At 38.5% G+C, this 26,997-nt stretch overlaps 1 protein-coding gene across 1 annotated transcript; it reads left to right on the top strand.

Annotated features, from left to right (window-relative positions):
• The first annotated feature begins 44 nt into the window (after window positions 1-44).
• Window positions 45-5,794, top strand: SOWAHC (sosondowah ankyrin repeat domain family member C). The gene has a single exon (XM_025165677.2). It carries the CDS (start codon window positions 313-315, stop codon window positions 2,038-2,040), a length of 1,728 nt encoding a protein of 575 aa, XP_025021445.2. The 5' UTR covers window positions 45-312; the 3' UTR covers window positions 2,041-5,794.
• The last annotated feature ends 21,203 nt before the right edge of the window (window positions 5,795-26,997 follow it).

The raw sequence follows: 26,997 nt of genomic DNA, 5'->3' as shown, positions 1-26,997 counted from the left end.
CTCTCGAGCGGCGAGATTCATTAAGGGAAGGGAAGGGAAGGGGAGGGGAGGGGAGTTTGAAAACGGCAAATAGGCGCCTCCCTGATTCCCTCGCGGACATCACGTGAGCAAGGAGGGGACGCGCGCCTGGTGGGGTCCAGTAAAGGAGGGAGGACGGAGGAGGAGAAGCCGGACTCCGGCGATGCCGCCGCGCGTCTGATGGCAGCGACGATGCCATGGAGGGCCAGGAGAAGGAGCCGGGAGAGGATTCCGCGCTGAAGGCGGCCGGGCGGAGTCGCCGCCGCCGCCGCCGCCAACTCTCCGTGGGCGCCCATGGCTGCGTCGGCGGAGCTGGACCAGGACGCGGTGCTCCAGTTCCTGGCAGAGCGCGGGGGCCGGGCTCGCAACGCCGACCTGTTGGAGCATTTCCGTGGCTTCCTTACCTCGCCGGACCCGCAGCGTCGCGCCCGGGCCCGCGAGCGCTTTAAGGAGCTGGTCAACGCCGTGGCCACGGTGCGCCAGGAGCCCGGCTCCGGGGCCAAGTATGTGCAGTTGCGCAAGAGATACCGCGGCGCGGCTGGCGGTCGCAAATCCGAAGCCGCGGCGGCCTCTTCGGCCGAGGACGCCCCCGGGGCCGTCGGGCAGCCCGCGGACGCGCCGCGCCCCCCTGGTGCTCCTGGCGGCGCGGGCGAAGGGGACGGCGGGGACGGCCGGGATGGAGGGGCGGCCCGCCGAGAGGAAGCCGGCGCCGAACCGCTGAAGGAAGAGGCGGCGGCGGTGGTGGCGAGAGGGGGTCTCTCTGCCGCCTCTGGTGAGACGCCGCCCGAGGAGACTGACGCCGCCGCCGCCGCCCCCTCAGAAGCACCGGCGGAGGCGCCTTCAGCCCGAGCCCCGGAGGCACCTCTAGCGAGCCCCGAGAGCCCCGGAGAAGGCGGCGGCGGCAGCAGCCGGGAGGAAGAGCGGAGCAGCCCGCCGCGCCTAGAGGCGGTGCCGACGCCCTCGGGAGATGCCGCAGCCGAGGCTGAGGAGAAGCCCGGCGGGAACAGCGTCGAGGCCCTGCTCGGAGAGGACTCGCCGCCCTCCACGGACGCAGGTGTCGGCGCCCCGGCGGGCGGGGCCTCTACCGGCGCCCACACACCCAGGTGCGGGCACAAGATCTTCCGGGAGCGTATGGTGGGCAGCTCCCCGCAGCTGAAGCGCGGCGGGCTGCTGCACCGCGGCGGCAGCGGCGGGAGCCGCGGCGGGGATTCGGACAGCGCGTCCCTGGCGTCTTCGTCGGCCGAGGACGAGGGCGGCGGCGGCGGCTCGGTGGCCTTGGATCCGCTGGAGCACGCGTGGATGCTGTGCGCTTCGGACGGACGCTGGGAAAGCCTGGAGAGTTTGCTGAGCTGCGAGCCAGCGCTGTTGGCCAAGCGCGACTTCATCACGGGCTTCACGTGCCTGCACTGGGCGGCCAAGCTGGGCCACCCCGAGCTGCTGGCCAGGCTGGTCAACTTCGCCCACCGGCAGCGCCTGCCCATCAACATTAACGCGCGCACGAGCGGCGGCTACACGGCGCTGCACCTGGCCGCCATGCACGGCCACTTGGAGGTGGTGAAGCTGCTCGTGGGCGCCTACGACGCCGATGTCGATATTCGGGATTACAGCGGCCGCAAGGCCTCGCACTACCTGAGCCGGGGCACCGCCGAAGAGGTCCGGAGCCTTGTGGGGGCTCTGCAAGACGAGGTCGACAGCGGGGCGCCTAATGGCAGCAGCCGCTGGAGACTTTCCAAAGTGCTCCCCTCGAACCTCATTACTTACAAGCTTTCTCACCATCACCACGGGGATGAAAGGGAGTCCGGAGACGGGTCGGCAGCGCCCAACAAGAGCAAAGAACTGAGTAGGAAAACCTCGGGCAGTGGTAGGATAAAACCCCGCCTCAACAAAATCCGGTTCCATACCCAAATCATCCACACCACCCCTTCTTTCAGGGGGGATGCAGAAGAAGAAGAAGCAGAAGAAGAAGAAAGGTCCCTGAAAGCCTCCTTCAAACTCAGACCTAAGTCCAATATATTTGGTTAAAAGAACAAATGTGTCCTTTATTCTGATGGGGACATTTTAAGATAATCCCTGAAGGCAATGCCTTTAGTTGCTAAACAGGGTTAAATAGAATAAATATTTTGGTTAGGAACTTTTTAGGTTAGATATTTTTTAGGGCTACGTATTCAGTGGTTAATGGAACCAAACCTTAAAACTTTTTGTTTTTAAAAATACACATTTTCAGACTTGTTTTTTTTAAAAAACATTGATCAAGTTTTATATTGGTTACATAGTAAGAGCTGCTGTTTCTCCAGTGTGACCAAATATCCATTAAGACACTACATATATGTCTGGGTTCTGTCAGATTAAACTTGCATATAGTAGAGGCTTACATGGTGGAATGCTACTCCATATACTAAAATTCATTGCACACAGAAAGCTATCATGGGGACAAGATAAGGCTTTAAATTTTCTTCATGATCTTTATTTTTATGTGCGTGGAAGTATTTTACATACTTACTTTTTAAAAGGCCAAATGAAGCATTTCATTGATAATGTTTTCTTATCTACACAGTTGCAGAGGAAAAGAAATTTAGGATTTACAGTGGATGAACAGGCAGGTGTGAGTAAGTCTGGCTGGAAATGTTCCATTTCAAAGGTTACCCCTAGTCAGGCTCCAGTTGAACAGGGTGATTAAAATTGCTTAAGGAGTATGTATGCAGGAAGAAATGGGAGGGGGGACAGTTAACCATTCTTTCCAAGTATTCTCTGTTACCTTTCATGCACATTAGCATGACAAGGCAACCTGTGCTGCCTTGCCTTTTTTGCCCTAAAAGACGTGTGTTAAGACATATATATTGGGAAATTTATATAAAATGTTATATGACAACTGCAGTATGGGCTGTATTAGTTATCCAGAATCTGTAAACTCAGTGGGAATTGTGCCATTGACTTTAGAAGAATACTCATTGCACCTAATTTGTAAGGCTGTACTTTTCTAATGGTAATTTTGAGCTCTGATCTTTGACTATGTTTTATTTGCTGAGTGCAATGCCTTTGGGAATGGGGATACTAATAGTAGATAAAGTTAACTTGGTTTTGTTGTGAGACAAGGCTTTGATCAACAGGTTTGTTCTACAGCTGAACGCTACTGAATTTGAAAACATAATTTAAATGAAACATTCCTCGTGAATGGTTACAATAGAGCAATGGTAATGACCATGTAGCACAACTTTCTTTTTATGTGGTAGTTTTGTGAACAATATTAGTCATTTGGATAAGCTGTCTTGAATATTAGTCCTAGTGTTTAGCCATTAATTTCTTCAATATGGAATAGGAATCATTTTCAGTTATGAGAAAAAACTTAAAACCATAAGTAGATCTCTTAGCATTCTGGAACACTTGCTGATTCAGAGATCAGGAGACAATGGAAGACTGTCTAGTGTACTGAAATACCAATGAATACAGTGTCTAGCTTATAAATATGTACATAAATATTGTTATAGATAAAATACAGCAGTTCCACAAGAATCCATATTCATATCACTGAATATGAAATGATATAAACTATGGGTTTATGCATATTCAGTCTGATATATAAGATACAGAAATGAAAAAGCACATGATTCATTTGCTGATGCATGTTACAGAATGTTAGAGAATCTTTCATTACTTATATTTTGCTTATCAATTCTTTTTTTAAAAGAATAGTGAACCTGTGATTTTTAAAAAGCACACAATTCTTTATAGTGTGAAAATTAAACACTTTATTTTTTACTTTAAGAAATAGCAACAGTGTCTGGAAAGTTAGTAATATTTTTAAAAATATTTGTTCCAAATTTAGTGATTTTTATGAAATGTTATGAAAAGTGTTAGCACTTTTTCTTCAAAGAATATCTGGGCTGGTCCTCAGATGCTGCTTATGTGACTATTAACAATCCAATGCTGCCAAATAAATGCAAAACTAACTAAAGCATGTTTCCCAATTAGTTTTCAAATATTTTGGAAATGATCATTTTATACTGATTTAAAGGCAGGTTGCAGTTCTAAAACAGTGGAACCTGTTTTTTGAAAGATATTACAATAAATAATACCATAATTACCATAAATTGCAAAATAGTATTAAAGAGAACAGCTGTATAGCTGTCCCTTCTCTTATCACAACTATCTTTTTTGATGCTAACCGTCTTCTAATGATTATCAATTGGTTATGTAACTCTAATTGTTTTGATATTTTTTTGCAGGCTACCTATACCCAACCAATGCATAGAGTATAATTTTTAGATGGAAGATGGAAAACTTTGTAGTGTTATCTTTTTTTTTTAATACTCTATCAGAAACATGACAGTAGGAGTTTGACAAAAGTTCTAATGATATCCTTATTCAGATATATAATAGGGTCTAAAAACTTTGCTGAAAAAAAGCTAAACTGTAAAGAACTGCTTACTGTACAAACTATTACACTACTTTGGTACTTTTTTATGTACACAAGTAAAACACATGCAAACATGTTTTCAGTTTTAATTTATAAGCTATAATTACATGTGCCTTTGTTGACCATTGCAAACTACAAAGAAAGGAGTTTATTGAGCATTCCTCTTCTCATTTCAATAGGTTGAAGGCCATTGGTGTCTTTCTGTCAACATACAACTTGTAGCAAAATAAATATTCCGAAGTGTCATTCTGTACTACAGCACTAGAGGTTTTATAATTTTAGTAAAGATTATATAAGGGTTGAAAATTCTGCAGTGCAGAATAGTGTCTGAAGTACAATATCTTTACAAATTTCAGTAAAATAACCTGAAATAAGTTCAACATTATTGTGTAAGATCTCAAAGACAAAGATAATCCATCCCATCCTTTTTAAAATGTTTGCTCTGTAACATATTTAAATTGTTCTCTATTGTATTTATAGCTGACATGAGGTTGTATTTTTGTAGGTGTTGTGTATTTAAATGTTGATCTGAAAGTTAGGTCTAAAACATTGCATATGCCATTAGTTTCTATCTGATAATCACAGAGAAATATTTTGAATGTATTCTTCAAACAAAGCTTGTTATCACTGCAGCAATTTCAATTATTTTAGGCACTAGCTTCGGCGTCTGTCACAAACTAGTAATAGGAGTACAAGAATTTGCAAATGTTACATGACATTGGAGCACAATGTAAAATTCTGAAAGCTTACAGGAGTAATACTTTGATTCTAAATACTAAAAAATATTTAGTGTCCTGTGTACAGGTTGCTTTTTCACAACTACAGGTAGATGTACATGATAAACTAAGGTCTGCAGTTTGTAGAAGTACATGAAAAATCAATTTTGATAATGCAAAAGTCAGGTTGACTTAATATGTAAATTGCATAACACGGAGGAACAGTAGCAGTTTTTTGCTCAAACCACAGTTCATGTTTACCAAGCACAAACATGTAGTCTACTTCCCAATAGTATAAATGTTTTATTTCAATCTTTGTGACTTAACTGGCACACCAACTTCAACATAAAAATTAGAGTTATGTGGAATAAAACTGGATATCTTGAGCTGTTTCTTTCTAAGGAGGTACAAAATTAAGCTCTGTCCCACATCCACTAGCTGTTGAGGTTAGTTGAATTTATTTTTAGAAAGCATACATGAGAATAGGTTGCAATTTTTGCTACCTTATCCCTGAATAGAATAGAGCTTTCCAAGACTGTCTTGGTAAAAATTGATTATAATATGTGTCTGAATGAATGGTTGAGTGAAGAATTACTGTAAACCTAACTCTTAATTAAATTGTCGTTCTTTTCATTTTGGAATTATACTTGTAATCTTTTAATATTGGCCTTGCTGAACTGGAAGTCTTCAGTGGAAATCCCACATTTCTTGCTTTACATCACTTGCTTTACAGATGTGAAATTACTGTGCTTGTGTCATAATAATCATAATAATCAAATTTATCTGTCCAGGAAAAAACATAACTGTCATACCAACTGAAGTTGATATTAGCATACTTTTCTGTGGAGGCTACCTAGATCTTGATGGATGGTACTGGGTCTAGAAACAATCTTTGTGGAGGTATGGAATATGATTCATCCAAAACGTATATTATTTTAACATTCTAAAATCAAAAGGGATTGTTATTGTACTACGTTGGAAGATTTGATTTAAAATTGTTCAAGTGTAAAACTTCGCAAATTACCGTAATTATTTGGTTGTCATAATTGTATTGAATATCCAGGAATAATCACGTTAATACATACATTATAAAAATAACAACACCTGATATTTTATCAGTCTCTTAAGAGAAATTTTCTCTAAACCAAAAACGAGGAAAGTTCCAAAGGTGCTTAGAAATTACTTCTTATAAATTCCATACATTTCTTAAACTGACATTTGTTGAGATTTGCTGCCAGTTCTTTAAGAAAATATTTCAGGTAAAACTAATTTCTTCCTTTGTTCATGAAGAGCTGGTACATATCAAGCAGTAAAGAATGAGCTGCCAGTCAGATCATAGGTTTACACATAACACTAAGCTAAACTCTGTGATTTGATTTATGGGTTAGCATATGTGAATGGAACCAATTGTTTATGCAGTAAACCATGATTAAATGTGACAGAAAATCATTGGTTCAATGTGACCTCTTTCCTTAATGAGGTGACCTTACACAAAGTTCACTTTCTTAATATTTGCTATTTGTCTATAGCACCCAAATACTAATTTTACTGGATTGTTTCAAAACAAAACACATGGAGCAGTTTGAAAACTTAAAACTATGTTACAAAATACTTTCTGTACACATCCTGATATCTTGGTTTAACAATCCATTTTGTTGTAGTAACAGCACCTTTGATTTGCTAAGAATAATACTACACACTTGTCAATAAAAATTGAAAAACTTAAACTGAGTTACTCTAGGAAACTCTTACTTCATCGAAATATACGCAAAGTAACACCCAGCTTGCTATCCCGTGTGCAAATTTGTAAATTTAATCCTGAAATGTTCCCACCCCAAACCAGATAAGAATGCCAGCAGGACATCAGTCATGATGGTTCTTGCTTTTACGTGTCAGAACTGCTCATTTCTTACAACATGGCTTTTATATTAAATCAATTATGTTTAATTCATTCAATTATCCATGAATCTCTGCTACATCCAGTTTCCAACCTCATATTCTTTGAGTTACAAAAGCTTTGGAATGCAAACCAATTATCCTCTTTTTCTGCCAGGGCATCCAGAATTGTTTCAACTCAGCTCCAAAGCAGACTCAGGTTTAATTCAGTCTCTCCAAAACTGATTCTCATTATCCTGTCCTGTAACATTAGTTTTGCTTTAGTCAAACCTGTCTTTAAAAATAAACTGATGAAATCAACTTTCTCCTCCTGGCCTAAGTGATAAAAGAATGATAAAAGTTGATGTTTTCTATTTTTTACCAGTCTAGGAGGGATAAAGAAGCAGGGGAATCCTCCAGTTGGGATCTGGGGTAAATGTCTGGACAAAACATCAGGCCATCACTGGGGCCAAAGTGGAGGAAGGGGCTGAAATCTGGAAAAGGATTTCGTAAGATAGCTTAGTTTGCAGCTGGGATACACACAGGAGACAAGCAGCTTAAGGCTGCATGGTGGAAAACCCTTTTGTATAAGGTAACAAATTTTAAGGTTTTTTGTTATGGCAATTAACCCGTAAATTACTTGCTGGAACCATGTTTGAATATAATCTGTTTCTGGAAGTGTTAGAACTCAAAGGAACCTAAGTGGGTCAAAATTATTTTGAATTTATAACTAAAAAACGAGGTCCACACTAGGTACTGATATGTGGACAATTAGAAAGTGTTTTTATATTCTTACCTTGAAATTAGTAATTATAACAGGCACTGTTTCTCTTCCCTTTTTTCTCTAAATCTGGCAACTTTGTACAATGGTCCATTATTTCAATCAACCCCAGAGCTTTCTGAATGCACTTCTGACGTTTTGATATTTCTGTTTTATACTCCTTATTTCTCAAGCCCTATTCTCCAAAACCTGTCTGTATTCTGTTATGACTATTAAGCTTAATATCCAAGTCTTATCTGATGATCCTGGATAATTTTTGTCCAGTTCCCAACCCCCCTTTTTTATTGGAGGTGGTCAGGCTGCAACTTCAAGAGAGCCCTGGAAGAAATTATCTGGAAGCACTAAAGTCAGAATTCAGGTCTGGGTACGGTACCAAGACAGTATTGATCACACTTTTAGACAACCTCTGGAGGGCTACGGATGGTGATGGTGCATCTATCCTGGCCCTCCTTGATTTCTCTGTGGCTTTTAATACCATCAATCATGCATAACTGTTTAATATGTGCAAAATTTGCACATACAAGTGCAGTTATAATACTGATGTGAAGTGTTATCCAATATAGCACTTCAAACGTCTGATGAAATTAGTGTAGTCATTTAAAGTGCAAATTCACAGTTGAGTTCACAGATGACCAGAGTGTGGTACATAGTTCAATTTTCCCCAGTGTTTTTATCCCAGGCCCTAATCACAGCTTCTGCTAATACCCCCTGCATTTCTCTGCCATAATATTCTATAGAGTACATAATACATTTGTTTAGAGGAAGTCAGGGGAGTAGTCCCTTGAAGACAGTTTAAAAAAAAGATACGTATATTTAGATTAACCATGACTGCTGTCAAATGCCAATGTTTTTGTGGATCTTAAAGCTAAATTATTATAATTACATTACAATTGGGTGGTAAACTGTTAATTATATATCAAAAATATGTTATTGTATTGGAAGTGTCTGAAAGTAGGTGAAAAGTACTGGAAATCAAAGCATTTTCAGAAATTAGCTTGTCCTAGAACATAGCTAGTAATAAACCGATCAAGTAAGTTATCCTACTACTTTTCTGTAACTTGTATATAAGAAATTACTTTAAACTATACAGTCAAAGAATACATGACTCTGTGAGGAACACACATGGCCTTAAATTCCAACAGATGGTAATTAAGGCATTTACCACAATTACATCACAGAAAGAATACTACTGCTTAGAAGTGTCTTTGCAGTTTCATTGATTGATTGCAATGCCAGGACTGTAGCTGGCTTTGTACTGATAGGACAGAGCAAAGGACACGTATCAGTTATTTCTCAGCTAGAATTTGTCCTTCAAAATTCTTTGCCCTTCACACCTTTGACAGTCTCAACAAAATGCATGCATCTCCTGTAGTAGAGATTATGTTTACACATATCCTGATTACTGGTAATTGTAGTCCATCTCAATATTGCAGACAATATTGGAGAAGGCTGGTATAAAAATTTAACATTGAGTGCCTGCAATCATTCCCAGACATTAAGGACAATTGCTTGGTGAAGTATGGGAGTAAGATCTATTTGTTAGTTAGTTATGTATTTATCTATCTGTTAGCATCTCCTCCAGGAGCTCAAGGTGATAAATGTAGCTCTCCCTTCTCTCTCTTTTTTTTTTTATGGTACAAGATGAAACATTGCCCAGACTCTTCTTATAATGCATGCCTGAGGGATTGATTAGGGTGAGGTTCTCAGATACTTTGAGATATTTATATAAATGTTTCCTAGGTGACTCACAGGTTAGGCAAATGGGTGCATAAATCCACCACACATACACTTTTATACGTAAATGATTCAGTATGTGTACCTGCAATTAAAACCTGTCCTTGTTTTACCCCAAAGAATGACAGTAAATGCTTAGTTATACATCAACTTTAAGAAATGGGGAGTGTAACACAAGGACTATTTGGAAATCAAATTCAATCTTTTAACAAGAGCCGCACTTAAAATTTTATCCTATTTTAGGAGCACGATACAATAAGATTTGATTAAATGGGAAAAATAAGCTTTGTTATCCATGACTACTATGTCTGTTCAGCTCAAACTGTTGTTGCATGTGCACGTGCATCAATACCAAGTGGAATCCCAAAATATGATTTCCAGCATGGAGAAAGCCCTTTTGGAAAGGTCAGTAACCTATCGTTCAGAATCATCAGTCTAAAAACCATCCAAAGTTTTCTAACATCCTCCAACAGCTTCTAAATTAGATGAGAAAGTCTGATTGCCACTTAATGATGACCGTTGACTGTTGTATTGATCATAGGAAGGACTTACTATAGGCTCTGTAAACAATAAAAGCAAGAGAACTTTAAAAACCATTCTTATCTATCTTCAGGGAAGTATGAATATGCCTGCGGTCTGTACAAAGAAAACATTTTGATGGTAACTGGCATAGAAGGGAGTGGAATGTGTTTTGATGAAGCTTTATCAGAGAACAAGGAACTGAAGATCTCAATACTGATCCTTTAGCAAGCATGCCCTTTTATTCTACATTTTAATGTATTTAGAGGTATATTCTTTCTTCACTGTAAAACCATTAAGATGTCTCACCCTCCACGTTTTTAAAACAATGTGCAAAAAATGTGTAGGATAATCCAATTTAGGGAGCTGTCTACCAAATTTGGTTAGATTTACCAGAGCTAAGCTGCAAAATTTCAGATAAATGCTAGGTGACAGCATATACTCAGTATATTCTGTATCTCTCTACTGGCATCTAGTGGTCTCCAAGAGTTTTGCAATGAAGATCTAGTAGCCATAAAAAAAAGGAATAATTCAGTTTCAGGAGAAACAAGGCACAAAGGTTTATAGTCTTTATGGGATTATATTGAACAACACAAAAAGTAAGGAGGATTAATTCAACTGATTCCATTTGCATCAGTTCTACTTTTCCCTCTGTTCCATTTCCCATTCTGTTTTGGACATCCTTTCCCCAACAAGCATATTTTCCAGGGCACAGATTTCTCACTGAAGATGAAAAGGGCAGCTGAGATCCCAAAGTTACCCCACTCTACTCATGGGCTCTTCCTATGTTTTATCTAAAAAGCTAGATTACCATCAGCTTCACTCAGGTGTGAGAAATCTGTCTCTGCCATATTCATATCAAGTTTGGCTCTACAGTGGTGCTTAAAAGTTTGTGAACCCTTTTGAATTTTCAGTATTTTTGCATAAATATGACCTAAAATGTAATCTATTCTCCACATAAGTCCTAAAACTATCTAAGAGAACCCAATTAAATGACTCAAAAACATTATACTTGTTAATTCATTTATTGAGGAAAATGATCCAAAGCTACACATTTATCTTTCACTGACACAAACTCATACAAACTAGTAGTCGTTAGCTGTTGGTTTGATAGGTAGAGCCGGAACTGGTTTTTGAGTGTCCTGTTTTGTTTTAAATATTTCCAGTCCCAAGAAAACTGACAGGTACGTAGTACTAAATGTTCTTTCTAGAAGAGAGAAAGGATTTGTAACCTTGCTAGCATCTAGGGCTGCTTGGCAAGCAAAAGTAGGCTCCGGTCCTTCGTTTTAGAAGTTAGGGAATCACTTAGGGTATACTTCTGAATAACTTTGATAGATTTTAATGCTATTGATACTGAATGCCTGGGTTTTATTGCTTTTAAGGGTTAGCTGGCTTGTAATTTGGTATGCTTTGTCTTTGCAGCCTGCTGGATAATTTTCTGAAGAAGAGCAGTATATAAATTAAATGAATCATAACAATATCATCATCATCATCATCTCCTATTCAGGAAAAATCTGTTTATATTAAGCCAGAAGTAACTCATTTGTGAGCCCCAAAGGCAAATGCAGCCCATCAGCTATGTATGATGACCCACCATAATCTAATAAGCCTCTTACCTAGCTTGGCTGGCAGTGCAAATATGCAGCTAGTAAGCATTGGTGAGTCACACTTGCATCAAGACTGATGGGTCTCGTGTTGCCCGGATCAAGATTTAATTTGCAGTGTCCTTTGATACAGCAAGGAAAGGCTGGGCAGGTGAGAGGACATCTTCACCAAAGCCAATAAAGACTGGAACACCAAATTATGGTGTTAATGATTGCTGTTTTCTTTCATCTTGTTCTTTCAAGATACAAGCAATTAATGAAGTTAATTGGGCATCTTGGGCTTAATACATTTATTTCAATCCTGCTTCCTCTGGTGATGTCACCACTTCTCCTGCAGTTCTTGGAGGATGAAAAAATACAAAAAAGAAAAGTACACCCTCTGTTCCCCAAAAGGTTGCTGGCCTTTGCCTTAGGGTTTCATGATAAGCTGAAACTAAAGATAACCTTTCTCAGACTAAAGATAACTGATCTAAGGAGACAGCCTAGATTATAAATTAGCGTTTGAAATGCATTCCTGAAGCTCAGACACCTCTAAAGGGAATCAGGTGGTCAGGCAGCATTGGGAAGATAGGCCTAAGACTCAAAAATGTATGAAGTGTTTGGGCCTGCTGCCGTTTAAGGGGCAGAAAGTGCTCCTTTCTAATATGTACAGCTGGAAGTATACATCTAAGCTATATACAGATAGATATTAAGATCTTATGTAGAACTTGATTTAATACAACAGATTGATATTTTCAGTGTGGTGTCACCTTGTGCTTCAATCATTAAAGCAAACATAGTTCACATGGTACAAGTTCCAGCTTTCTTCTTTAATACCCTCAATTGTGTAAACAATGGAGCAATTTTGCAGAGGCTGGACTACTTCATAATGGTTTAAAGGGGAGGAAAACTCCCTTTTTGCAGCATGCACTGCTTTGTAAAGGCTCTTTATTCCTCCAGTTTGTGTATTCATCTCTGAGTGGAGCAGGCAGAAAAGTTCTTGTTGTTCTACATATGGTGAAAAAAAATTTTTTTTTGTCTTTTTGTAGCTCAGATCCTGTTACTATGATTAATTTTTTGCTTTGATCACTACCTACTTCATTACACTTAAACAGTAAGGGCCTATCATGTATCTGAATATTATCAAAGTGTAGCCAAATATCAACAAACTCATTAGTGGAGTGCAATCAGTATTATGCTGCCCACTCACAAGAGACATTTCTGGTATGCTTAGGAGAAGCCCAAGTGCCAAAACACCCTTCAGGGCAGTGGTTCCTAAACTTTTTGCCATCATTCTTCCCTTTAGTGTAATCTTAATGTACACACTCCCCTAAAAATCCAAACACCAAAATTATCACAAATGAACAATGAAGACAATACAATGAAACGAAAAAGTGGATTTACTATAACAATGTATCTAAAAGGTTCTCCACACCTCCCTAGGGGAGGTATAACTCAGAGTTTGGGAAACTCTGCTTTGGGGAAAAATGAAGGGGAAACCCAAAAGAGGTCAATGAGAAGTGGGTTTATTGGTTTTATGTTTGGTGCAAAAAATACCATTTGGAAAGAAGGAATGGAATTGAGTACTGTAGAACATGGCTGTTTAAGCCTATATTTAGGAACAGCTAACTGCATGTTTTGTGGCTGAATCTTAAATAAAGAATCAAGCTCTCTGTCTAAATCTTAGATTCAGCTGAGTTTAATATGTGACATGGTTAAAAATATTCACATGAGTATACCAGCTGGACTTCATTCTAGAATTAAATACATTGAAAAATGCATATGTATCAGTTGCAAGTCAGTGTGACATTGCATTCAAATGTGTAAATCAAATAGAATTATTAGTTTCATGTTCATAATATTCATCCTCTTGCTTCTTATTTAGCTCTGATCATTTAACAACAAGCAATGAACAGCAAAGCAATACTGGCTCCTCTTCTCATTGTCATTATAGGCAAAATTTTAATCCCCTTTAAGTTCAAGAAAGAGATTCTAAGCAGAGTTAAGTGGTCAGTTTGGGGTGAACATGCACATGGTTCCTAATCCAGTTGAATTTGTTTCTATACTTGCTGGAAAAGAGAAAAACAATTAAACTCTTTGTTTGAAGATGCCATGTAGTATTTCATAGCATCCTGTTGTATAAATTCTGTGATTGTTTTGATTGGAAGGTAATAATGGATTCATAAATGCCAGCTCAGCAAAGTTAATTTAATAACATGTAATGCGAATAGTTAGGGGGACGCGGTGCCGCAGCGGCTTAATGATGCTGAAAGTTGCCAGCCAGAAATGGTCGACGCTTCAGCGGTTCGAGTCCAGCCTTCGCGTTAAACAGGGTGAGCTCCTGTTTCTTCCCCAGTTCCTGTCAACCCAAGAGGTCGAAAACTCACGTGAGTAGATAAATGGGTACTCTCACTCCGGTGGGAGGAAAAATGCTGGCGGCGCCTTGCAAAAAGGAGTTGGGAGCAGTTGCTGGTAAGCACAAAAAACCGTGCGTGCCCAAAAAGGGCGCGAAGCAACGGAAACCCGCCTCCCTGCGCTCGCCAGCTGGGCTCTGCTCTAGGAAGGAGGCTCTGGCAAACCACTTCTGAAAAACAGTTGCCTTGAAAACGGCAAGGACTCGTCCAAGCAGTCACCGCAGGGTCAGCAATGACTGAGCGCAGACAAAAAAAAAAAAATGCGAATAGTTATATGATAAACCTACTCTCTGCTGTATGTAGAGTATATTACCCTGAGCAGGTGTATTTACTAACAGTGCCTGAATTGGGTAGTTATGTAATCTACAAAGACTTGTTGGGTTAGTTTCTAATGTTAGAAATTGCAGCTCTGAAAACTCTTTTATAATCATCAAAAGAGCCAAAGAACACTAACAGCTTTGTCTTCTGTTACAATGTGTGCTTAGTATTGCAGCTTATTGTAAATACGTGATTAAAATGAATAGCAGGAAACATGTAATTCAATATACCTCCAAATTAAAACAGATGAATATTGTTTTCTATTCAATGCTATTTTCCTTAGTATTATTACAACTACATTCTTCCTTTTCTTCATCAAGGTCAGACTGCATGGAGAGAGTTCTCTTGTGACACTAATTCATGTAGCGCACAAGCTTTCCAGATGAATTGGTATTTAAACCCTCAGAATTCCTGGGAGTTCTAATCCCCACCACTCTAGAGCAGTGTTTCTCAACCTTGACCATTTTAAGATGGGTGGACTTCAACTCCCAGAATTCCCCAGCCAGCAACTTAAAACGGCTAAGGTTGAGAAACACTGCTCTAAAGGGTGTTATTTACCCACCTTTAAGTAGCACGGATATGATCCAACCAAAGTAAACCATTATCTGTCCCAGCAATTTTAGCTGAAGAGATTAATGTATATAATTCCTTCCAAAGTTTGGCACTTAATAGAGGTAGGCCCTAGTTTAAGAACGAGTTCCATTCCCAAGGTCTGTCCTTAAGTCGAATTTGTATATAAACTGGAACACTATTATTGTATAATACTGTATAAATAGTATCGTGTAATGAACTCGAACCATTGTGTATTTAACTCAAAATTTGCTACAATAGGCTTCGTTCTTAATTATGGGTTGTCTGCAACCCGGGCATTCTTAACCCGGGGACTCCCTGTATTTGAAACATTGCAATTCTGTGAAGCCTGTAGATAATCCATTCCCCTATTTTCCAGAATGCCTCACTCTGCCTCCCAGGCTTCAGCAGGTCCTTCAAGAGAAAATATGGCCTGGAGGCTTTGCAGCTGCCCCTTCACTATATAGGAACTGCTTGGATTTATTTGCATACACAGAAATGTGCACAACATGAAGTAAGGTTGTGGATGGAGGTGGGGGTTGAGATCAAGCGCTATATCTCACTTCCCTTTTGTATGGAGTTGGGGTGAGGGAATTTGGTTTCTCCAGCATGTGGGGCAGAACAGTGATTCTTTGTTCCTTGTTCTCAGAGATGTAAGGTTAGCTGCACTGAAGACAATAATGGATCAGCTTCAAACTACTTTTGAGAGGTTGGGGAGTGGAAACAGTGGAGGTGTCCTTCATCTTTATAAGCCTTGTCCGATCTGGTTTCTTTGGTTGTGTTGGAAACTGACAATTTCTGATTAACAGGTTGGGATTTCTGGGACTTAAAGTCCCAGCATGAGTGGAAGATGAGGAGGGCTGGTTTACAATGTTATACTGAATTGGCTGGCAGGACATTAAGTCACACTGCTAACCAGAATGCCTCTTTAGAGGCTATCCAATACTACTTTCCTGCAATGCTCATGCAGAGAATCTTGAGAGTAGATGGAAAGCTTGTTCAGCTTAATTTCACTTTGCTGAGTCATTGCTGGGCTTTATGAAATACTGTTTCTTTAAAGTATTTAGATTCATTTATTGCTGCTTTTCAGTTGTTATTTTTCTTTATTTAATCTGGTCTTTTCAAGCCTGTTTCTCATCAGATGTGTTCAAACTGCAATTCACCGTACATAGTATCTTGGGAATTGGGAATTTTGGGGATTGTTGATCTAACCTATCTGGAGACAAGAGTTTGATTTAATCTGTTACTGGTGTATAACTTGAAAGATGCAGCATGTGTGATTGTTTGCATATATGAACAATTATACAGTAGTTATAACACTAAAGAACTTTTTTCCCCCAGTGGAATGAATGCAGGCATTCAACTGCTGCCAGCCCTACTTTTACAACAATGATTGAGGAAGAGAAACTGTAATTCTTAGACTTTGACCAGTAAAATGTTTTATTGTGTAGTTTTTTTATTTTAATCCCATGGCGTGCCCCGTCCAGAGTTGCAAATGTGAGATGGATGACTATATAAATTGATTAAATACATCAATTCCACAGAACTCTAGGTAATTTATTTCAGAGTAGATATACTTAGGACTGCTTATGAATTTGTAAGTATAATAATTTATGAAACAGGCTAATGACCACTCTATCACACTGTATCTACATCTAAGCCTTTGTGACAGGGTAGGATGAAAAACATGTTAACCGTAATTCTTTATAAAACGTACAGAGAATTATTTATATTTGAAAATAACATCCCTTGGTTTTTATATTTGTACTGGAAAAAAAAAATCATGTGATTTTCAGATTCTGTCTGCAGCCTAAGTTAAAGCCCCACCCAAGAAAGCAAGGCTCTGCTTGTTTTGCATAGCAGATGGAAGCTGTCATACTAGAAATTCCATTCTGGGAGGATTTACTGAAAATGAAGCATGTAATAACCAGCTACCATGCCAGAAAATAAGACACGCTGTGTTATTATTTATCTTAATTTATAAAAATGAAGAACAGTGTATTTAAAAGGCAGGAGCAAATGAGCAAACTCTTTGATCTTTAATATATTTCTTAAAATGAATTAATCCCTATGTGATTCTTCTATTTAATTTAGCAGCTTATTCCCCTGTACGCATAATTTAGAACTTCCCAATTCCTCTGTGCTGTGTTAATTCCTGTTCACTGAAAAAGGCTTTGCTTCCCCAAACACTCATAGATTTTGAGTTTTCTTTCTTGGGCACGGATGTTTGCATATCTCACTTTTCCATGCAGGGGGAAGTACCCTAATTTTTTGCAGCAGATTTCCAGGGTGCTAAGGCTCCTCCTGTTTGTCATTGCACACAATGGCTCTTGTTAAGGGGAAAAAACAACAACAACTTGGAAACCAATCTTGTATGAGTAAATAAATCCAAGTCAGAGAAGACATAGGTATTTCTGTTGAGAATAAAAAAAGGTTCCCACGAATAGGCCATTATTAATTCTTGGCTAATATTTCTTAATTAAAAGCTTGGGGAGTCTAGTTCACTGAAACAGGAGACCTGTTTTGATTCAGGTATTTATAATGTATCTTAAAGTTGTCTTATTGCTCAGGTGCATGGAAGTGTATGATGGATTTCAACTGCCACTGTTGTAGAAGAATCCTCAATTAATGAATCTGATAAATTGGAAAGGTACAATCCAGTGGGTAGATTTGTTCTGCGTGCCAAACGTTCCATGTTCAATCCTGGCATCTCTAGCAGGGCTGAGACCTCCCCCCCATCTCTACCAGTTAATGAAGCCAATTCTCATTAGAGGGTCTGACATATAATGAGTTTTCTATGTATCTATTTCCAAAGGCTTTATTATACTCTTACCAGGGGGTGGTTCATTCTGCCGCTCAACCTTACATAAGAACAAAAATTCCATGCAACTTAGTTAAGTGTATTTGCACATAGCATCTCAAGAAGCTGAATAAAAACAGTTGAATGGTATTGCATAGACTAGCACTTAAAAGAGATGTCCAACCATCTTTGGTTGTCACATTTATGATCTGAAATGATTGCATATATTACTTGATGTTATGTACATCTTGACTAAAAAGTTGAATGCCTTATTCATTCCAAGAAGTGTGCAATAATGTTCCTGCTCTAGAGATGAAAACAGAACAGCTCAAACTGCTGTAGAAACTGTATTTCTAAGTGATGAATTTGCTCATTCAGTTTGGTGCTGTCTCCATATATTGCCTGAAATGCATAAAAAGAAAAGTTCACAGCCACCTCAAAGTCTCTATTGAAGGTGTGAGTGGGATTTAAATATGAAGTGCCATTTAGTTTTAACTTTTCCCCACCTCAAAATAGAAAAGATATTTTAGTGATAATTCCATGCTACTAAGTTACAGGTTCAAATATGCATTCAGTCCTCAAACTCACCTTAGTCTAACTGCTATCTCTTAACCCTCTGTTACTCTGAAGTCCTTTGAAGGAACTCAAAGAATATGTAACAAATGCTTAAAGAACTAATCTAAAGATCCATTTTAGGTAGTTGTTTGGGCTACTGCAAAGTCTGTCTGTTTGGCTTGTTCTTCTGTAAGAGATCCTCAGCGATATATTGCCAATGGATTCAGATTTGAAACACTCTGCTATACCAAGGTCTCGACTATATGAACTGGGCAGAGGTGAGATTTTTCTCTGAAAAGGCTATCAAGAATTTATGGACTATTACAATTGCTGGAATCCAGTCCAAAGTGGTCTATACATACAAGGGCTGGTTAACACAGTACGTTACTTATTCTGCTGCTCCTCATCCCTGTTTTCCTGCAAACAGAATTTTAGCTTCTGTTTATGTTGGAATGAGGCCAGTACCTTGATCCTCTGAATATGCTGGGACAAAATGTGCATAACTTTATTCAGGCCCCAGGACATATGTTTTTTTGAGGACTGTCTAAAAAAGTAGGCAGGGCAGGATAAATTTTTCATTAAAAACAATATTATTCTTCACAATGGCCCACTAGATGCCCATAAAAACAGAGTGCCCATTTACTTCGATTTATTTATTTGGTTTGTTGTTTTATATTCCATCTGTTTCTTTGGTCACCCAAATGCAAAACCCACAAAGAGGCATCACAGCCAAAACCACCTTCCAATGCCATATTCTTGCAACAGGCAATTTAGTAAATGGGGGAGTCCATGAAAGGATGACTTCATAAATTGCATAATTTGTATTGCAATATCATGACACATGTGACATCATGGCTTAAATTAGATCCCTAAGATTGTAATTCTGATCTTGAGCTATCACAACCAGCAGCCATAATCCAGGAGTGCTATTTATCTTAAATCAGAGTGAATTAACAACAACATAAAAGAATTAAAGTTACCCCGAGGGGATCCAGAAAGCAGGCCTTCTCTGTTACAGTACCTGCCTTCTGGAATGATGCACCCCCAAAGATTCAGACGGTCTCTACCTATTAAAACAAGCTCTTACAAATCTGGCTGTTCCCCCAGATTTTGGGCAAGCATGGGTGGTAGACCCCTTGTGGGATGTTTGCTCTGGTAGTACTGGCGTTCTTTTTCCTGATGTTTGGTTTTGTATTATTCTATTTAAACTGGCTCATGCTGTATACCACCCAGCTTCATAATATAGTCAGGCAGTCTATAAATAAGAAAAAATTGAAATAGGTTTTATGTAAGCATTCATAGTATTATTCTGCTCAGCTGACTTTATTAGCCACTCACAGCCCTGCTAGATTGGAGAGGCATAATGTAAGTAAACAAACACGAGCACATACAGACACACACACACGTACAAGTTTTATTCTGATTTGTAGCAAGCTAAACGGAAAAATAATAGTAGCATATAAAGATGTGATATAAATCTAAAAAATAAAGAATCTAAAGAGATGTCAGTGAAGGGTTGCTAATTAAGCAAATTAACAGCTTTTGCTCCAACATGTAAACTCTTTCTGGCTGGAACAGTTCAATGTTTATTTTAAAACATAATTTAAGATTTTTCAATAACTTGGATATTCCCATTTTGATCTGGAGCCAGTTAACAATCTGAATTCTCTGTTCTACGTCCCAGAAACTAGAGCTGCTCTGTTTACAGTACTGATTATTCTTAGCTCAGTTGCCATGGAACAAAGCCTGGTTAAATCCTTACAGTGAATCAAATACAATTTCTCTGTCTTTTGAAATCCTTTTGCCTCTTTCATTGCAACTTCCATGCCAGCATTTCAACACATGGAATTGTCATATCACTCAGGCTGAGAAAGGGCTTATGTGACTCCTACATTATATATCTTCGCAGTACATCAACCATTTTGAATAAGGCCCTATACTCTCCTTCTGGTCCATCTTGCTACTACTTATTTTATTTCATTAATTCATTTCATTTTGTTTGTTTATATTTAATCCTTCAAAAGAAAGTTCCTGGGGTGCTTCACAGGTTAAAAAGTAACAAGTTAAAAACACACCAAAAAGTAAAAATACAATCAAATAATACAGAGTGAATCTGAACTTGGACTTATTGCAAATGGGGTTCCTTCTGTTCACTGGAGGGATTCCACTGGCAGAAGGTGGACGCTGCCAATTTCTCATTCTTCCTAAAGCCCCTCCACTGTTCTGGCCACCTGCTTTTCTAACTCTCTGGAGGAAGGGTGGACTTGCAGGGAAACAAGGAAATGGGCAGAACTCTGCTCAGGGGATGTTCCTAGCAGAACAGTCTGAACCCAAGCCAATTGCAATACCACATTTAAAAAAAGCTGATAAGAACAAAACTTATCATAGAATACAGAAAAGAGAATTAAAAAATCCAGAACTAAAAAACAAACAAAAATTATACTACAATTGGAAACATAAGTGTTGCAAAAAAATGAGATGGAGGAGGAAGGGGATAATAGAAACAATTTATTAGGGCAACTAATCAGTAAAATCACAAGAATGTCAGTTAATGGCCCTTTTGTGGGGTTATTGGGTTCCCCCCCCCCATTTTGCTGTCAAAGGATAAAATGGCAGAGGACAGCAATTTATTTGTTCATCTTTATTACACAATCAGACTAAAAAAAAAAAAATATCAAAAGGTGGTCTTTCTCAACAGATCAAATTACAAAATAGCATCAGACCCAAGCATTTTAATATAACATAAGATTAAACAGAAAGAATATAGAGAAGAAAAAGAAAAATAAAACAAATTAACCGTGGGACATCATTTTACAAATCTGTGTAACTGAACAAAATAATCTGGCAGAAGTAAGAGACACATTGCTGTTAACATCAGCCAACAGGAAAGTTAGATTTCAGTCCAGACACCTTCTGGGGAAATTGATTAAGAATGGAAATAACACATCTTAAATATCCTGCATGATAGAAGCTGCAGAACATTACATGATTTAGTGATACTACAGCTTCTACTTCACAGAGGCAGAAGAGACTATTATATGCTATTACCTGGAAAGGACCAGTAAGTAAAGGAGAGGAGAGAACGTAGTATTAATTCATTATGTGCCATCAAGTCAGTGTTGACTCTTATCAACTACATAGATACAGTGCATTCAGAAAGTATTCAGACCCCCTTCACTTTTTTCAATTTTGTTATGTTGCAGCCTGATACAATTGTTCAAATTATTTTTTTTTCTCATTAATCTACACTCAGTACCCCATAATGACAAAGTGAAAACAGAATTTTAGAAATGTCTGTAAATTTATTAAAAAGGAAAAACTGAAATATCACATTGGCATAAGTATTCAGACCCTTTGCAACAACACTTGAAATTTAGCTCAGGTGCCTCCCTTGATTGGAGTCCAACTGTGGTAAATTAAATTGATTGGACATGATTTGGAACGGCACACTCCTCTCTACAGAAGCCTCACAGCTGACAATGCATGCTGTATCAGAGCAAAAGCCATGAGGTCAAAGGAACTGCCTGCAGAGCTCAGAGACAGGATTATTGCAAGGCACAGATCTGGGGAAGGCTACAAAAAAAATTCTGCTGCACTGAAGGTTCCCAAGAGCACAGTGGCCTCCATAATTCTCAAATGGAAGAAGTCTGGCACAACCAGGACTCTTCCAAGAGCTGGTCGCCCGGCCAAACTGAGCAACTGGGGGAGAAGAGCCATAGCAAGAGAGGTGACCAAGAACCCGATGGTCCCTCTGCTGAGCTCCAGAGATCCTGTGTGGAGATGGGACAAAGTTCCAGAAGGACAACCATCATTGTAGCCCTCCACTGATCTGGGCTTTATGGCAGAGTGGCTAGACGGAAGCCTCTCCTCAGTGCAAAACACATGAAAGCCCACTTGGAGTTTGCAAAAAAGCACCTGAAGGACTCTCAGACTGTGAGGAACAAGATTCTCTGGTCTGATGAAACCAAGATTGAACTGTTTGGCCTCAATTCTAAATGTTTTGCTGGAGGAAACCAGGCACTGCTCATCACCTGCCCAATACCATCCCAACAGTGAATCGTGGTGGCAGCATCATGCTGTGGGGGTGTTTTTCAGCAGCAGGGACTGGGAGACTGGTCAGGGTTGAGGGAAAGCTGAATGGAGCAAAGTACAGAGATGTCCTTAATGAAAACCTGTGCCACAGCACTCAGGACCTCAGACTAGGCCAAAGGTTCACCTTCCAACATGACAATGATCCTAAGCACACAGCCAAGACAACACAGGAATGGCTTAGGGACAACTCTGTGAATGTCCTAGAGTGGCCCAGCCAGAGCCCTGACTTGAACCCTATTGAAGATCTCTGGAGAGACCTGGAAATGGCTGTCCACCGATGGTCCCCATCCAACCTGACTGAGCTTGAGAGGATTTGCAAAGAAGAATGGCAGAAAATCCCGCAATCCAGGTGTGCAAAGCTTATCGCGTCATATTGAAAAAGATTCGAGGCTGTAATTGCTGCCAAAGGTGCTTCAACAAAGTACTGAGTAAAGGGTCTGAATACTTAAGTGCATGTGATATTTCAGTTTTTCCTTTTTAATAAATTTACAGACATTTCTAAAATTCTGTTTTCACTTTGTAATTATGGGGTACTGCGTGTAGATTAATGAGAAAAAAAATGAATTTAAACGATTGTAGTATCAGACTGCAACATAACAAAATTGAAAAAAGTGAAGGGGGTCTGAATACTTTCTGAATGCACTGTAGATCTTGAGGTTTAAAAAAAAAATACAGTGAAGCTTGTGTATGGTTAAATTGTTCAGGTAACTGGCATATTCTTCCTGCACATTATTAAGGACTCAGAAGAAACTGGAGAACAGGTCTTATGATCCACTGGACAAAAGCGGTGGAAAGCATTACCTCTGATGTAAAGAAATCAAAGCTGGGCCCTGCTAGGCAATGTTCCATAGTGAGAAATTAACAGAAAAAAATGGGTGAATACATGTGTACCACTTTCCATTACACATTTTGTACTCAAAAGTCACCTATTCGTATTTCCAATGGAGTCCTAATGTATTTTTACACTCATTATTGCTAATTATTTCCAAAACAATTGGTATGCTGATTTCTGAATACATTTATAATTTTCTATCTCAAAGAAAATTCTTTAAGTTTTTGAATGAGCAGCATTCAAGAATTCTGGATAATACCTAAGCCTATTGTTTTCAGCCTCAATAATATTCTCTTTAGGAACAACTGAAAATGTAATCACAAACAGTATCCAAGAGTTCGCTGAAAATTATAAAAAATATAAGCAAAGAATCATTTGACTTTAACATCACTCCTTATTAAAACAGTTGTCAAAGATGAGACGTGTATTAAAACCTGAGCTTTTTATTGTCCGTGTTTTAGTTTAAAAAAATTAAAAAAAAACTATTTTAAATAACTGTCCAACAATTCAATAGTAAGTGAACTGTCCTTTTAAGATGTTTGATTGAAAATTATTAAATTGATAACCAAAATTCAGCAACCCATGATTATTATAGTAGGATTTTAGGCATATTGGTATTTACAACAGAGGGGGGAACCATCATCATTGTCATCATTTTCTTCTATCCCCCAGTGATGCAGTTCTATGAAGGAAAGATAATATTGTATGAAGAAATGTAATACCAGAAACAGATTCATTTGAAGAATGAACTACTGTATGAACCTACTTGGGTCTTGAAAGAAGTTGTCTTACATCCTGCTGTCAAGTGCAAGAGATATGGTCTTGATCCCAGTAGTATAAAAGTCTCTGTTGGAAATATGTCTACCTATATCTAAGATTACTTTAAATTAAACTCTTAAAACCTGTTGTTTAGCATAGTTTTTGATTGAGGTTGGCTGTGGCTGTTAAAGAAATATTAAAATCTTCTTGGCAGTTTTCAGCAAGTGTTGATGCTTTTACTATGAATTTGTATCTTATTTTTATTTTAAATGTCTAACCTTTTTAATGTATGAATTGCCTTTAAAAATTCTATAGCTATGAAAGAACTAGAACAATCTTTTACATATGGCTATCAAAATACCTTCTGAAGTAGCGGGCAGAGAACTTGCTTTTTCATTAAAACACGTGCACGCCTGTGCACGTACCCATCCATCCATCCATCCATCCATCCATCCATCCATCCATCCAGTAAGAATACCAATCGGTGCTTTTGAGCAATTAAGTATCAAGAAACATTTTGCTTTCCCCACAATGTCCTGAAATCCAGTGCTTGATCTGCCAATTCATAAGGATGAATCCAAAGCAGTCATTTATATAGAGAGAGAAATACAAGTGAATTCAAGAGACCTGCTCCTTCTCTTTGGCAACCCATGTAACTCCAGTCTCTTCCTAAAGCCCCATCTTTAGTCATAATAAAAAATGAATAGTACTTGGAAATTTTACTTGTTATATATAGATAGTCATAGGAAGAAACAACATTCAGTTTTCTCCTTACATCTGCATTATTAAATGCTAAATTGCAAACAACATATGGGCTGAAAGTAAAAGATACATAGCTTGCTCAGTAGCTAAATATTAAAACACTCCATTTATACTCATTGTTTAAATAAAGAATCCCTGAGTCTTTTAGATAATACTTCTACAAACAGAAGTCATCAGTGGTGCACATTCTTAAGAGTTCTGGCATTGCCTGCCTATGCATTCCTTTGCAACAAAATTTGACACTCTGATAACAGTCTTTTGGATTCTGTTCAGATGAAACTATTTAAGTATCAGTTAAAGATCTGATGTGCCATATGAATTGTGGCACTAAAAATGTTATCTATTCAAACAAGCTGATTTTACAGCAGCATGTTAGATGCCAAGGGCTTCTAATGGAACCGCCTTAAGGTTTTGCAGCCTTTAACTTCAGGTAGATTACTGTTCAGGCATCATCATTACATTATTTCCAAAGATTACAAACTTAAGGAGCTATACCTTCTGCTGTATCAAAATATAATAGGAAGAATAATGCAAAGAAGTGTTTCAAATATATTGCAACAGCGATCCTAGATTTACTATCTTAATGTTTTGAAACAAAAATATTTACTAGACATTCTAAGGTTGCATTCTTCTGCAGTTTAGGACAAACACATAGTTCATGAGAACTGATCTGTTTTGCTTTTTAAAATAAATGGAAAGTCTGTTTTTCAACTACTAATGACACAGGTTTCATGCCAGTTGGGTTTCCAGTAGAATTGCATAATATAAAGCTTGGTGCCTCTACTCTCTCTTTTTGTGTATAAATATTAAAAAAAAACCTTCTCTCTAATTGTCCAGATTCTGTAAAATAACTGGTAATAATAATTTTAACTATATAACACAGATTAATAATATTAACAGATGATTGAAAATATTCATGAGCTTATCGAGAATAAATTATGTGAAAACAAATATAGCTTCACAGCTGGTGTATATTTTCAGAAGAGTCTATGCAAAATCAGTTTAGTTGTTTTAGACAAATTAATAAGCTATTGATAATGTTTTTATGAAATGGTCAGGCCCCTTTTGAACTGGGCCTCCCATATGAAAATCAGGGCTTTAATTTTCCAGAGATTTGGAACTTTGAAATCCTGGTACTTGGCTATAGCTCCAATAGGAATTTAGGGTTTTTTCCCCCCCACCATTAAAAGGAGCTAGACATATTTGGGAAAGAAACGGAAGTTTGAGACTTTTCTAGTGAGAAATTGACTCCCTGAGACAATCCTTATTTAAAATGGTGGGTAAAGGGGTATTTTTTGGAAACCTGGACTGAAAAGAATTTTAACTTAATAAATCAGCTTATTGTGAACTGCATCTTTAAGAATTCTGAGAGGTTACAAAAAGAATATAACCTGCTTAAAATTGTGAAATGGCAATACATTCAACTAAAATATTTGTTAAGTTCCCATATGTTCTGTTGGTCACAGAAACTCCTGATTTTGTTAGATAAAGGTTTTCAGAGACTAAATTAACCATTTAATTTTATCAACTGAAGACCCTTATAAAGATATTAGTAATTTACATGAAATTTGAAATAAAGAATAAAGAAGTATCTGATTCTCCTAAGTCAATGGCCTCAGATTTTAAAAAAATGTTATGTATGTTTCTTATGATCTTAAGATGAAACTAATTTTCATCTTGGGATGATATGGGCTATACATGGCATGATACGGGCTCTACCCGTCTCTGGGGGTGGTTAGCCCCCTGATGATGTTCCCTGGAATTAATTGCCAACTTTCCATCTTCTTGGAACTTATTTATTTTTAGGATTGTTTTTATGTTGTGTTTTAATTAATTTTTATCTTGTTGTAAACAGCCCAGAGTCGTTTCACAAGATGGGCAGTGACAAATTTGATAAATAAATAAATTTGTTATGCAGCAATATTGGACTCTGTTTAGAAAGGATGGACTTCTATCAATGTTGAAGAAAGTATGTTATGATTTTGTCATGCCCTCTGGTTGTTCCCTCTGGTTGAATATTCTTAATATTGTTATAAGGTTTTAACAGGTGTGTTAAGATTCAAATATGTGAATGTCTTACTATATTCCTAAATGAACTTTGGATTGATGATGTTTGGATTGTTGCAAAAAAGACTGCAATGTGTTTTTGGAGACACACGTTTACAGCAAATACAGAGGCTCGCTTGATGAAATGTGTGCACTCTCAGCATTTGAATTGGCTCTATATCAATGCAATGGAAGGACTGAACAATATG

This window comes from Python bivittatus, unplaced genomic scaffold (assembly GCF_059951505.1).
Source record: "Python bivittatus isolate LINGU-HERP-01145 unplaced genomic scaffold, Pbiv_v1 ctg000060_np1212, whole genome shotgun sequence".
NCBI classification, from domain to species: Eukaryota; Metazoa; Chordata; class Lepidosauria; order Squamata; family Pythonidae; genus Python; species Python bivittatus.
The sequence above is the reverse complement of the archived record's forward strand: the minus strand, read 5'-3'. Positions and strand labels throughout refer to the sequence as shown.